The sequence below is a fragment of the Chaetura pelagica genome, unplaced genomic scaffold (genome assembly GCF_000747805.2).
Source record: "Chaetura pelagica isolate M959 unplaced genomic scaffold, ChaPel_1.0 scaffold725, whole genome shotgun sequence".
NCBI lineage: Eukaryota > Metazoa > Chordata > Aves > Apodiformes > Apodidae > Chaetura > Chaetura pelagica.
In genome coordinates, this window is record NW_009953490.1 from 201280 (window position 1) to 216206 (window position 14927).

The window sequence follows — 14927 nt, forward strand, 5'->3', positions numbered from 1 at the left end:
GCGGCGCGAGGAGCAGACGGGGCGGTCGTTCTTGCCTCTCGGCCGTGCCTGCGGTCGGTAACAGGGCGGGGTGCATCGGTCCAGCTGCCGGGAAGGGCTTCCCCAAGGCGGGCTCTGTCAGGCTGGCGGGGGGGCTGCAGCGGGCTCTGCTGGGTGTGGGTCTGGCCCTCTGGCACGTGTGTGTGCCTGCTGTCATCTCCTGCTCTGATGTCCTGGTTAATTGGGGGGAAAAATCACGGTGGCGTGAAGAATTCTGTCGTTCAGTGGCATCAGTGGGAGCTGAGGAGTCTCGGCCCCGTGTGAAGCTGAGCCTATGGAAATGGAGCATCAGGCCATTACAGGGAAGGGTGCAGGAGGTGGGAAGCTTGTCTCAGCAGCGTTTCATGCCACACGGTTTATCATTAGAGGTAGATGGAGGTTTTAGTCAGCACTTCATCCCAAAGACAAGCTTTCAAAGTTGATTTCCTATGGAGGAATGAGTTGGGGTGTTCTTGCCAGTCACCCTGAGCTTCCCTTTTCTGTGCCTGCCCAGTGTGCGGGCAGTCCAGGCTTCTTTGTCTTCGCGCCTTTGCTCAGCGTCGGTCGATGTTGCGTTGCAGCTTTTGATGGAGGCAGTGGGAGCCTGCAGCAAGCCACATGCCAGAGTGAGCCCCAGCCCCCCGGCCCCCCTGCCAGAGGTGGAACCCCGCGTGGCCAAGCGGCGCCTGTCCCAGGCACGACACCGCGCCACGCTCACCCGGCTCTTCAGCTGCCTTCGGGAAGCTGTGCTGTCCCGCTCGGACAAGTCGGCCTCAAAGGTGCGGAGCACTGGCTCATTTCTCTCTCCGTCGCTATTGTACGTGGGTATGTTTAACCAGGTTTGTTAGGGTGACAGCTGGATCGTTACTTGTGTGTGTGTGTGTGTGATTCGCAGCTCGCCTGGAACTGCTTGGCTTCAAAGCTGCTGGTTTGCCAGAAGCAGGTCATTCACTTTGTGGTCTCTGGGACATTGGGTTTATCACGTGCCTCATCTGCACTTTTTTAATGGGGTTTTGGCAGCTTCTTTATGGCTTGGGCAGCTTTTAGTACTCCAGAAACAAACCAAAGTACCCCGTGATGAAGTTGCCCTGATTTCACAGCATTTTGCTCTGAAATCAGGGTAGTGAGTTTAGGGATGAAGTTACACGGGAGGGAGTAATTCATTCAGCCTTACCAGATGCACTCTGTCTTTGAGAAACAGGAAAAATAAGTTCGGGGAAAAAAAACACCACCAGTAGAGGTTATTTGTTTCTACTAAACTAAGAGACTATTTAATCAAAATATAATTGCTTGTAAGTAAAGTTGACCCAAAATGCTGATGAAAAGATGGATTTAGTAGAGACACAACTGAGGATAAAAGGATTCCTAGTTTAGTGCCACAGGTTCATTTAGTTAGCTTGATTACTTCCAATTTTCAAGTTTGTAAAATGGCAAATGTACTGATTGTTTAGGACAGCAGCTGTACTTGTAAAGGGCTTTGAGGGTCTGAACATGTGAACGTTTCTGGCTGGGACTTGTGACTGCTGAGCCCCTTACCTCTCATGCAGTTTGAAGTAGGAGTTTAGTTTGCCATGTTCTGAATAAGATGCAAGTTAAGCTGAACTCACCATGTTCTCAGAAGCCAAGACTAAACAGATACTTATTTTGTCTAGTCTAAGGGGACCATCTTCACATAGAGATTCTTAAAATTGCTTTTTCATAGTATCATGTTGCCCTTTGTGACTTTTGGGGGCCAAGGATGTTCAGTACCTTCAAAAACCTAAATACAGAAGTTCGCTTGTAATCTTAGTGCTTTGTGTCTGGCTAAAACAGCCAGTGTGAAAGCTGCAAGGTGGACATCCTGTCTAAAGTGACTGTGGGTGGTCTCACCAACGACTTAAGTCTTGAAATACTTTTGAGATGTGTATGTTTAAATGCATTTGCCATATGTTCTAAGTTATACTTGCTATAAATGGTGAAGGAATGATGTGCAGCACTGAAGTTATTCCAGTTTACATCAGTGTAGCTGAGAGTAGAATATGGCAAAGGCTTCTCCTAGCAAAATCCTCATGGGAAGCAATTAGTAAAGTCTTATGCCTAAAGCGGGTAGACATCCAACAAGACTTAACAGCATCATATTTCTGGACATGCTCCAAGAAGAGAACAATCCAAACAAGACCAGTTGCTGATGAAAGATGATCACAGTTAAGTAGCAAATGTCTATATGACTGTGTGTTATGTGTATGTACTGCATAATATATACCAAAATGTTTATATTCTATAATTAAGTTTGTTTGGTATTAGTTCTTTCCCCTTTTCTTGTAGATAAGGGTAGCTGGTGAAACAAGGTAGTTGTTTTCACAAGGACAGTAGATGAAGAAAAAGTGAATAAAACAATGAAGACATGTTAAAATATTAATCTAGTCAGAGCAGAGAGCAATCAGTTCTGATTTCTTCCTATGTTTAGTATCAGGTTTTGCGTAAGGCTAAGAAATCTATCCAGAAGCTGGAGCAAACCTTGGGTTCTTTGCTGGAGATGAAAGGTAACTGTATGCAAGTATTTGCCATGGACAGAACATCTGGACTTGGTTTTAATTTATTTGTTAAATAGAGACAGATAGGTGTGGGGCTGAGCCTGTTAAAGTATTAGAGCCAACTGTGGCTTTAGTTCTAGCAGTAAGCATGGGATAGTGAAAAGTCTGTTGACCACTAAGCCCTGCACCTCAGAAACCCTCCTCTGACTCTCAGTTACTCCTGCCCCTTCCCCAGCCTAGTCCAGATGAAGGAATGCAATGAGTAATTCCTGCTATCTCATGGCAGCCTGCAGTTCAGGCAGTGTCCTTGTCACCCTGCTGCTGATTCACCCCCAGCAAGTGTGGGGCTGGTGTGCATCCCCCAGCTGCACGCTCAGCTCTCACTGTGCTCCTCCTGGCTGCAGCACAAGCCAGAGCCATCATGGGCACCCAGTGTTGTGAGTCAAGCCCAGCCACAGCTTCATCTTCAGACCTGCAGGCTCTAGTGTGAGGTACTGGAGAAGGACAGAGAAGCTGTTGGGCATTTCCTAGCATAGGAAAATGTTAAGAATTCACTCCAATAGAAACAGGTAAGAGAGATGCCAGGATTTTGTTTTCTTTCAGGTTGGTGGGTTGTCTTCATGCACTTCTCCCTTCCTCCTTGGGACACCGTGTTTTGGGATGGTCTAACACATGCTCTCAGGTGTACTGTGTGCTGTCAGCAGCTGAGGCAGCTCCTGCTGCGAGGCCTCACACCCTGGGTTCCTTCTGCCTACTGGTGCTGGCTGCTGCCTCCACTGGCAGCAAGTAGGAATAGGGGCTGATGGGGAAGAGACTTTGGGCTTATTTGTGTGTCTCTTCAAGTGCCCAAATTAATGTCAGATAGAAAAAAACATTGCTTTTCATACAACTCACACCTCCAGTAATTTGCATCAATTAAAACTTCCAGTGCTTAAAGCAAGCAGTCTTCTCTGAACCCACATCCTTGGATAATCCATAAGAGTCAGTCACAGGTAGAAGGAACAGTCTGACAAGGCAAAAGTGAAGGGATAGCAAGCAGTGAGGCTGGTTGAGGAGAGTTTGGAGGTAAAGTTCACCTTGTATCAACTTGCATTTTTTTACAATTCATATTGCTTGTGAATCACAGGTTGACTGTCAGGTGGGTTTTCATGCAATTTGCTCATTGTATGGCAATCACAATATACTGTATTGGCTAATGCTTGCTTGGGCTTTGATTTGCTGGTTGTTTACACCATGAGTTCTGTCAGACCAACTTAGGAAGAAGGCATTGATTCTAAGTTACTCAGCTATCATGAAGTCCCAGTATTGCTTGTTACATTGTAGGAGAAGCAGAGGTGTCTCTTTTCACATAATTTTTGCCTGATGAAAAGCTCTGGGTTGTGAAGGACCAATTGTTGAAATTATTCTGTTTGGCTGGGGATGAGGGTGAGAGGGAAGCCAGAAGTGCCACTGATGTGACAGTAACCTTTCTGCTGACAGCAGACTCCTTCAGTCTGGAGGATGGGAACCCATCCAGCTTGGAGGAAGTCAGGGAGGAATATGTCAAGAGGCACTTCAGCAATCACAGGTAAGAGCTTATACCAGTCACGGAAAGATAATAATACTTTGCACTTGCTTCTATCCTAGCATCTCTGAACCTTTTTGTCATTACTGAATTTCTAAGCAGAGGCCTTTCATCACGCAAAAAAGATTTCACCTGAACCCCTGTAGTCCTATACAGTGCACAAGCACTCTAGGCATGTTGTTGTTCTCATTTCCAGTCAGTGCTTGCATTTACTTTCCCTTATGTGTAGCTTATCTCCACCAAGGGCTTCTCATTCACCTGCAAAGCAAAAGGAGGAAGAGAAAAGGCTGGCTTGGGAGGAGTGACCCTGAACTCTGGAGTGACAGTGACAAGGGCCTTATTAATGCAGTTAAGAAGATGTTCATGTGGGTTTTTTTATTGTGTGTTCTTTCCAGCACTGCATCAACCTTGGAAGTGGTGAGTGAGAGTGACTCTACCGTCTGGTATTTCATTCAAGAATGTGAAAAACAAACAATGGACAAGGATGAGAAGCCAGGATTTATCGAGTCTCCAGAAGCTCCATCCCAAGATCTGGTGGAATTTGAACGGTAGCTGCACCCCATGTTGTGTTCAGTTTTTTTTTATTTGTTTGCGTTAACACTGTACATCCAGCTGCTGCTGGTCGTGCAGCCCTGCTGGAAGCCTGCAGAAGCCTGGTGCCAGCTCCTTTGGCTCTGCTGGCAGTGAAGCTGAGCACCTCCCAGGTCCTGTGACTTGCATGCTGAATGGACTCCCAGCATCATAGCAGCCCCCAGAACTCCAGGCCTGAGAAAATCCTTGAGGATTTTCCACCTATCCTCAAGAAAGAGAAAAAAATATTTTAAGTCTGTCAGTACCCACGTGGCCATGTGTTACCACTGTCCAGATGGCTCACAGAGTAAAATGCAACACACTTGCCAACAGTAGTGGTTTACCAGGCAAGCTCAGGTGGAATGGAAGGTTATTCATCCAGAATGATTGACACAGGTTCATGTCCCTGCATGATTGTGCTGTCACTACAGCTACCAAGTTGTATATGGGTATAGATTTTAGGAATGTTGGAATTGCTGCACCAGATAAAATTCTCGAGACTGGCTGGATGTGTTCTGGGGAGGTGCAGGAGCCAGAGGCAGGCAGATACTTTTCCCCACAGTGACATGCATTGTGCCTCCAGTGACACAGAATGATAGAATGGTTTGGATTGGAAGGGACCTTAAAGACCATCTAGTTCTGACCACCCTCGTGGGCAGGGAGACCTCCCACCAAACCAGGTGGCTCAAAGCCCCATCCAACCTGGCCTTGAACTTCTAGGGATGAGGCATCCACAGCTTCTCTGGGCAACCTGTTCCAGTATCTCACCACCCTCACAGGAAAGAATTTCCTGCTAATGTCTAGCCTAAATATACCCTTTTCCAGTTTAAAACCAATACCCCTTGTCCTCTCACTACAAGCTCTTTTTAAAAGTCCACCCCCAGCCTTCCTGTAGCCCTTTCAGTTACTGGAAGGCAGCTATAAGGTCTCCCCAGAGCCTTCTTTTTCCAGGCTAAACAGCCCCAACTCTCAGCCTGTTTTCATAGGAGAGGTGGTCCAACTTGCTGATCATCTTCATGGCTCTCCTCTTGACTTGCTTCAGCAGCTCAATGTTCTTCCTGTGTGATGGGAGGAAGGGTGGTTATAAGCAGCTTGAGCACTGTTGCCCCTTCCAGAAATAGACCTTCAGCTGCTGGCAGCTTGAAGTACTTTTTTCATGGGATCAGAGCAGGGTAAGGCTGGGTGCTACAAGGGAACATCGTGCAGTCCTCAGCCTGCAGGCCTAAGAATATCAATGGTCTGGAAGATGCTAGAAAACACTCCTCAAACCATGTGCAACACTGAGGGAAGGAGGAGAATGTGGATACTTACATGGTGGGTGTGAGTCTGTAATCCCCTTTAGGATCAGCTCCTAAGTGCCTGATGCAGGACCTAAAATTCAAAGACCACTCTTCTCATGTGAGTAGTTCATGTATTTTAATCTGGGGTTGTAGAAGCTACTTAGAGGTCATGGATACTTCTCCAAAAGGATGAATGATCATTTCATTGAGACTTGAGAAACAGCTGGATGTCTAGTCAATCTATCCTGTACCATGCAGCAGAGGCAGTTTACCCTAACTGTTCCAGAGTTAAGAAATATGCAGTGTAGGAGAGTCCACAGCTGCAGCTGGTGTCCTCTAGCATAGCGTCACTGCCATTAACAAAAACTTATGCAGTTCCTTCTGCAGTTCCTTCTTCTTACTTTCTTTGAGCTGGTTCTTATTTATAAAATTCCCTTGGATTAGTGAGTTTTTCATGAAAATGAGAGGCGGCTGTGCCAGCAGATGGCACCAGCTTCTTGCTACTGTTCCTGCTTTTGATGATGTGAGAATCGAGTTTGCTGTAGTAAGGTGTCATTTACAAGACCTTGAAATGTGCTGACTCAAGATTTTCCAGGGAAATGAGCTCTGTTTCATCAAAGACTGCACAACAGAGCCGTAGACATCTGAGTTTCCCCTCCTTCACTGACAAGGTGGACCAGGGCCTGTACTGTGTGGGCTCTGTTAATTCCCCTACAGTCTTTTGGCAGACTGCAGTTGATTCGTGGGTTATTCTTCTTTAAAAAGTGTATTTTATAACTGGCATAAAACAATAGGAACTCTTCAGCAAAGAAAATAACAGCCTTTTGGCAATCATCTGATCACATTACTTGGGCAGCATCAGAAGTGTGTTGAGTTTCAATGGACTGATTTATTTTTTTTTTCCCCATGTACAGCAGCAGGACCTACAATGGTACGACTACACACTTATCTTGTCCCATGCAAAATGTGGTCATCTCCTTTCAGATGGGAAGGAAATAGTTCAGTCATGATTCAAGCTTGATTTCTTTAGCAAAGTAGTCTAATGGTGTTTCATACTCTTCTGTTTGATGAATTCCAGATCCTTTGTTTGGAGCTGGACATCCAGAGTCCTTGGTGAGCACAATGCCTTACATGAGAATACTTACTCCCTTTCACTATTTTGTCTCCAGCAATGGTGTTAAATACTCCAGAGTATGGCAACTGGAGTTTAAACATGTTTATGTATGTGTGCAGAATTATCTTAAGATTTTCAATATTCATAGAATCACAGAATCATAGAATGGCTTAGGTTGGAAGGGACCTTTCAGATCATCTAATTCCAACCCCCCTGCATGGGCAGGAACACCTTCCAGTAGATCAAGATGCTCCAAGCCCCATCGAGCCTGGCCTTGAACATTTCCAGGGCATACACATCTTCTCTGAGCAACCCGTTCCAGTGTCTCACCACCCTCACACTAAAGAATTTCTTCCTAATATCTACCCTAAATCTATCATTTTTCAGTTTAAAGCCATTACCCCTCATCCTATCACTACATGCCCTTATAAAAAGTCCCTCCCCTGCTTTCCTGTAGGCACCTTCAGGTACTGGAAGACTGCTATGAGGCCTTCCCAGAGCCTTCTCTTCTCCAGGCAGGAACACATTTGCTGGAACAAATATTTAAAACAAAACAGAACAACCCCCCAAAAAACTAAACTCGTGTGAGTTACTTTTTCATGCAATCAGTTCAGTTAATCAGGAAATGTGCTGATTTGGGACATCTTCCAAGGAATCATTTTTGAGCCCAAACTTAGTAACAAGGACTGCTGTTGATAGAACTCTTGGTTTATATTCCTTTAGTCTTGTTATTTTCATCAGAGAAGCTCTAAACATTTAATAAAAGTAAAATAACCTTCAGTGCTGCTGTCCAAAATAGACATCATTATCCCTGGTTCACTGTGCCCCACAGTACTAAGAGAAGAAAAGGGCTTATTCTGAGATTTAGTCACTGGGCTGAAGTTAGGACACTTATGTTCAGTTGCCAGTTTCACTACAGACTTCTTAGAAGTCAGTCTTTGGGATGTATTTCCTCAGGTGTGAAATGGAGGAAACTGAGCTCCCATGCTTATTTAAGTCGGAGTGTCCAGGCCTGCAGTAGTCTCTTTCTGTCTGTGTGTGTAGCACCTAGTATGTCAGGCTATGACCTCAGCCAAGGCTTTTAAGTGTAGTGGAATGTCAGTAAAAGTATAAAAAGTGACTTACAGTACAAAAGCCTTGGGATACAAAGGCAAATAACTCAAAATCTATTAAATGCCAGAGTGAGTTCTGCCAGTGCAAAAAGTGGAGCCTGCAGCGCCTGGAGCTTCTGTTGTGAGGCCACCCCTCTGAGGCTGTGGCTGGAGCCTGCCTTTTGCAGATGAAATCTTGGCAGAAGGGAGTTGCTAAAATCTTCAAACAGTGTTGGACAACCTTCAGTAATTGTATGAAGTCTTGGAGAGGGCAGTCAGTGAAGTGGTTGTGAATCGGAGCTACTCCCCAGTCTCCTGCTGATTTACAGTAGGTGACTGCCTCATCTTAAGAGGTGCTCCCTTTCCTTTCATTACAGATACCTGTATTTTTATAAGCACACAGTGGACCTGCTGATAGAGCATGGAGTTGTTTGCGCTGAGGAGGTGCCTCTTCCTGAGGTCTCCACGGCTATTTCCAACCTCTGGCAAGAGCTTTCTGAAGAAAGGAGAGACAGCATTTTGCAGTACTGTAGCCAGAGAGATTTCCTCATGGATCCTAAGGCTGCTTGCCAAGAGCCTGCGTGCACTGAAGGTAGCGTGAGGGACAGCCGAGGTAACAGTGAGGAAGCCAGTGGTTCCTCAGTCTCCACACAAGAGGAAGTAAGTGCCCAGTAACACACGTCAACTGCCTCTGAAAATTCCAAGCCTTCAGCTGCTAATTGGCTCCGAAGCTTCTAATTGGAAACAAACAGTAGCTGTAATTAAGCTTTCCCAAGACCACTTGAATGTGTAAGTGGAGACAATAAGCAGTCTTTGAGTAAACATCTGCACCAAATTCTGTCCTGATGAGATACACAGGCAAGCTACAGGAGTGCAGTGGTAGTAATCCTGCTAGACTCCACTGACCTGTAGAGTTTCTGTGGTAAGTAAGAGTTAAATTTTCTCTAACTTGCTCCAAGGAGAGGGAGCAAGAAAACTCTCCAAGGAGCACAGATGAGCTGAATCCAGAAGGAATACCCAATTTGCTGAGGCCTGTTGTGTTTTCGGGTTGAGTGCTTTGTATTCGTTAAAACACTTGCTAGCAAAGAGAAAGTATTTGTAGGCCAGTTCCAGTGGTGCAGGGCTAATGGCTGCCTGTGCCATGTACCCCTGCAGAGCCAAAAAGTCAGTCACTGAGTAGACGTGGGCATTTGTTAAAAAGAGATGAAACAGCTAACAACTATTTGTAAACTGTTCCTGAAGCACTGATTACTTAAGCAGCTGGCTGCTTGAAGATGGCTAATTTTATTAGCTGCAAGGGAGGGACAGATGTTCACCTTTAGCATATAGGTAAAAATAAAGTGAGTTCTTCTTTTTGAATCACAGGACACAAGTCACATTGCTGACGTCCCTAGGAAATGCCGTGGGGGTGTTGTATGTACAGTACTTTCTGGCACAGAAAATGTGTGAACTGCATTATGGCAGAGTGAACTAATGAGCTTATCAGTCTCTCACAGGGAGCATCTAAACTCCTTTGTAAGCCGGGTCGCACACTGGAATCAGATCTGGGGAGACTGGCTGGTAAAGTTGAGATCTCTAGCCATAAGCAGTAGCCCACAGTTAAGTCTCTAAAGCACTGATACAACTCTTGGTTTTTTACTGATTTTTCAGGAGATGTCACACTAAGTCTGATTCGTAGAGGTTGAAGCACAGGCCTAAGGGAATGGATTAACCTTGTGTTTCTGGTCACGAAATACAGTTATTCCTTGTTATTCCTGTCACCACAAATCCCTCTTGTTTTACTCTAGCTGTAAATGCACCTGTTAAATGGGAAGAAACTTTTAAAGACTTCATCATTAAAAATTACACCCTAGGTAAAAAGTTTAGGGGGATGGATATGTTGACATCTGAAGTGTTTTCTCTGATAGGTAATGTTTGAAGATGCGTTTGATGTTGCTGCTGGTTTCCTTGGGAGAAACGAGACTCAGGGAATATCTATCCAGAGGTAAATTACAAACTCACCTGATTTTCTAGACAGAGTAAGTTAATAGCCCACTGTCAATACTCCATGACAAGTTTGCTGTGAAATAAGGCAATAGCTTAGCTTCCCTTTTTGTGCCTAATTTTTAGTAAATGGTTAGTTAGAATAGTGGCCTCCAGCAGTTATGCTCACGATAATACTGTCTCTTAGGGAGCAAAAATAAAATGGTTAATAGGCATTTACAGCACAATCAATAAGAATTGCCCATTAAGAGCACCTCATGGCTTCAGGATAACTTGGCTCCTTCTAATTTTCTTCACCACGCTGCACAGCTTGCCATCTTTTCACATTACAGTATTTGCAATGTTTTCCTCTTCTCTCTCTCACCTACCAGGTCTGTGAGGTCTAAGTCAGCTAATCATAAACTCTCACTTAATGAGACACAAATTATAATTTTTTAATGATAATTTTGTCTCCCTTACCTTTTTCAAGTACTCTCATTCCATCTAAAGGAGGAGATCAAGCTAAAGGGGTTGTTGACCTGAACAGCAATATCAAAGAAACACAAAACCTATTAAATAATAACATCTCTTTCCTCTGCAGGTCAGATGAGTTACCTAAAAGACAACATGTCAGATACAAAGCTGGCACTGCCTTTGATTTTTCCCAGTAGACCAAAGAAAGAAAAAGGTTGCTTTCCTCGAGAGGAAAATCACATTATGACTCATCTTTTATGCATTCTTGCTACTTAGTCTTCATTAGAATTGTTTCTCTTTGCAAATAGTTGTTTTAATCTGTTTTTTTAAATCCTGTTTTCTACTTGCTTTTCTGTGTTTAGGGAGTTCTTTAGTGTGAATCTCTTTCTCTCACCATTCCACCTTGCACTTCTGGAACAGAATGAATGGAAATAAAGTTGTTTTGGCTGTTGATCAGAATATACTTGAATACATAATAAAGCTTAACAAATATGTATCCATTAAATAACATTTATTAGGTCACAGTTGCTGTTTGCATTTAAAATTAGATTAAGAATTCTTTAATACTGCAATATATTGCCATCAACTTTGCAATCTGTTTTGCATCCCAAATTAGATTAGTATTTCAGTAGTCAACATTTATCCTGTTCCCTTCCTGCCCTGTCACTCTGTGCCTTCTAATTCTGGACTGAGGCATGATGGGAGAACTTTGTAAAATCCCAGGGGAAATATAGAAGTGAGGTCTAGAGTGAATATCTTTGCTTTTTTTAGCTAAAGTTACCTGCTACTTGAGTACAAACCTACCATTGATAGCTAATATGTCATTTCATGACCACATGTTACTGCATTCACTCAAAAACTTTACAAAATAAGTCAAAGCTGTTCCTTTCAACAACCCTGCAGAATACACTGCCAAATAACCATTGTTGCTCTCTGTTATACTGGATATATACTTTTCCCCAAAACTGTTACTATAGCTGTCATGTATCACTGGATCTCTTTGTGATACTGGTTTCTTGTATTGCCAGTCTCTGTTCTGACATATCTTCCTTACCTTGGTTAGACAACACCTTGTCAATGCATCCTCCACCACCACCTCCCTGTCCTGCTTGGCTGTTGTCTTTGATACCAGAATCGTCTTGAAAAGAGTTTGAATCTTTTTTAATTTATAGGTAAAATTATAGGTAGAAGAGATAAAGAAAATAGGAGGATAAATGAGAGAACAGGAAATTAAGTATAGTATCTGGTTCCATTTTCAGTTCAGCAGTTGCAAGCTGCACTTCTGAAAATCCAGAGGATCACCACAGACTCTATCAGCAGATCACTGACTTCCTAAAAAGCCTCTTCTTTGCTAACACACAGTTTTGTCAGGTAAGCATTGGCATTCCTTATAGGAAAAGTAATGTATTTCTGTCATTGTCAGGGATTTATGTGGTTCTGTGTTTCTGATCATATTGTCCAGAATCATTAAAATAAGAACTTGGGGTTCATCACTTGTCATTCCAAAGGGTCAGTAGGATTGCCTTTGTAAGAGGTAAAGCTTGGAGGGTTATTCTTGCTTAGAATGTTATTCAAAATGGCAGATTTTGAATCAAGGAAATCAGTTTTTTGCAATTGTTTGCACAAAAGTTCCTGGTGGAAAAGCTTGAGTGACTTCATAGGGAGCAGGCGAAGCTCACTTCCTAGTTCTCCGTTAAGCTCCAGTCACTTCATTCTGAGCTCAGCAGGACCACCTTCTGCTTGCCAGGTCCCCTACTCTGAGCCCTCTGCTGACAGGCCATAGGAGTAGGTTATTTGTGTTCTTCTAAGAGTGGTTTTAAGAGCTGTTGAGCTCTGCCTCTCAACCTTAGCCTACTGTGGCAGGTTTGCTGAGCCAGAAGTCATTGTGTTTGCAATGCTTTCTTCCTCCCTTCTTGCCCTCCTGCCAAGGAGGTGGCGCAGAGCTTGCACATGAGTAGAGGACCAAAAGGGAGATGTCCCTCAAGAAGAGCATGCTTGGTTGGGCTCAGAGTAAACTGTACCTCCACAGTAGCCACTGTTTTGCTATTTGTTATCACCTAGCTTCCATCCAGTCTCTGTTCCTTGAGCAGATGTTCCTTTGAAGGAAGTAGAGTGTGATGAAGGGTAATTGGGACAGAAAACAAAGCAGAGACTGGTGTTGCATCCATATCTTAATCTATCACATAGTAACTGCTGTGTGCTATTTGGTTTCCCTCCTCTCAGGGAGACTGAGGTGCAGAGAATGGCAGCAGGCACAGCAAAAGGCAGTAAAAAGGAGCTACTAGAGTAGGACTCTTCCCACAAAAAAAAGACTCAGGATGCCTTGAGAGAATTTTGATCCTAAATGGTGTGGATTTGGTACACAGAGTGATTATTTATTGTGTCTAACGCCAAAAAAACCTAGAAAGCACTCAATGAAGTGAACAAACAGCACATTAAAAATATTTGTACATGCAGATTAACCAGATTGTTTGTCATAAGAGGGGAGCATATATTGTGAAACAGCACCCTGCATGCACAATCTTGCACTTTTTGTCTAAACATCCACTCCTGGCTGTTGTCAGAAACCAGATGCTGATCTATGCAGCCCTTTGGCCTGTGAGAAGCTATGTTCTGTGTAAGGGCAGAGCTCTTCCTGCTTTTATGTAAATGAACATGAACTGAGCACTCCTAGACAAGAAAGAAAGGTTTTACACAAGATATGGTATTTTTCAGTTTTCAATTGCTTTGGTGACTGACATGCCTGGCAGCATTAGGTGGTCCCATTTAGCCCTTCTGCCTGCAACTGCATTGTTATACATGACCCCAAGTCCATCTCACAGCTCCCAGATGAGGTGGTCAGAGGAGAGGGAGGTAGTGCCTTTTTCAAGCTTTAAAGAGGGACATTTTAAATAAGACTAGGAGAGTGGGAATGATGGGAAGATGGGCAGCCAAAGAAGCTGAAGTACTTACAGAAATTGCCAGCTGACTGAGCTCTGTGGATCCAAAAGGAAATAAAAGGCTGCATGCATTTCTTTTATGCAGGAACTTGGAGTAGTGTGCAATAAGACAACAAAAAAGGGAGTTTGAGCAGAAATCACCCAGGCTAGAGAGTACTGATAATGTGAAGGTCACAGTCTGTTTTGATTTAGATAACTGCAGTACAGCACATCTAGAGTCCTTCCAAGAGGCAAAAAAAAATATGACTGACAAGAATTTTTTTGTTGTTTTGAGAGCAGAAATTCAGCTCCATCTCCAAGCAAACAGATTGAGGCAGTTATGGAATGGAAGTGCTTGCAGAGCAGGGATGGGAGGTGTTCCATGTAGCTTGAATCACATCAACTCAGGCAGCAGCAGAGAGCTCAGTGTAGGCTATATACGTTTACCCAAGAAACTGGGCTATTCAGAACATTGGGGACTCCTGGACTTGACAGGGAAAGGAGCCCTTCTGTGCACCTTACGTGGGCATCTGAACCCCTGCAGACCACTCCCCTTCCCTTGTTGCATTGCCTGTGCCGGTGCTACTCTAGGCCAGGAATTTGGGCAGTGCTGTGATAAGTTATCCCAAGGATAAAGAGATGTGCTGGTGCACTGTGCACACACCTTGGAGAAGATACAGAGGAGGGCAGCAAGTGCAATACCAAGGTGAGGCATGTGATGTGCACCCAACAGAAATACAAGAGGCAACCTGTGGTTTCCTTTTCTTTAATCTGCTGATGAGGTGATGAGTTTTATTGTTGGCCATTACATGCCAGTGCTATGTTATACCATTTCTAGTTAACTGCCCAGGTACAAAGTACTGCTGTCAGATTGGGTATGTCCACCATTTTGCAGTCAGATCCACAGAGTGCAGCGTCTTCTGGGCTGCTGCCCTGATTCTCAAGGCTGCCAAGTGAGTGCACACCCACTGGTACAAAATGCTTGAGACAGACTCACACAAGAGGAGGGAGGAAATAATTTGGACAAGGAAAGGGAGGACTCTATAAAAGGAGAGTGACCCAAAAATGAGAACAGGAGCATGTTTCTATGGTACATGGTAGAGAAATATTTCTGAGCATGAGATTAGTTAAGCAATCTTACAATTTTTCAAGAGCTGTTATCTTAAGGACACATCAGAAGAGATGCAGCAAAGGCAGTAAAGAATTAATTTAGATTGATGTCCAAAGGTTTTACAAATCTAAATGAAACTCAGTGGGTTGTTTTTTTTTCTAAATAGCACTGACTACCTTTGCATCTTCAAAGGCACAGTTCCTTTTAAAATTAAGGATTTTAGATGAGTCACTTGGCAAGCAAGCAGGATTTAGCGCTCCTTAAGCTATACATTTTTTAAACAGCACCTATTTTTAAAACCAGTCTTTCCCT

The 14927-nt window shown here is 43.8% G+C and overlaps 1 protein-coding gene across 1 annotated transcript in view; it reads left to right on the forward strand.

The window, feature by feature from the left end:
• Nucleotides 1–2455: 2455 nt before the first annotated feature.
• Nucleotides 2456–14927, forward strand: part of STRA8 (stimulated by retinoic acid 8) — a 13071-nt gene continuing 599 nt past the window's right edge. The window contains exons 1-6 of the mRNA XM_009999038.1: nt 2456–2540; nt 4014–4098; nt 4491–4643; nt 8528–8810; nt 10058–10134; nt 11846–11957. Of these exons, the coding sequence (XP_009997340.1) occupies nt 2534–2540; nt 4014–4098; nt 4491–4643; nt 8528–8810; nt 10058–10134; nt 11846–11957 (717 nt within the window). The 5' untranslated portion in view covers nt 2456–2533. The remainder of the gene's footprint in view (nt 2541–4013; nt 4099–4490; nt 4644–8527; nt 8811–10057; nt 10135–11845; nt 11958–14927) is intronic.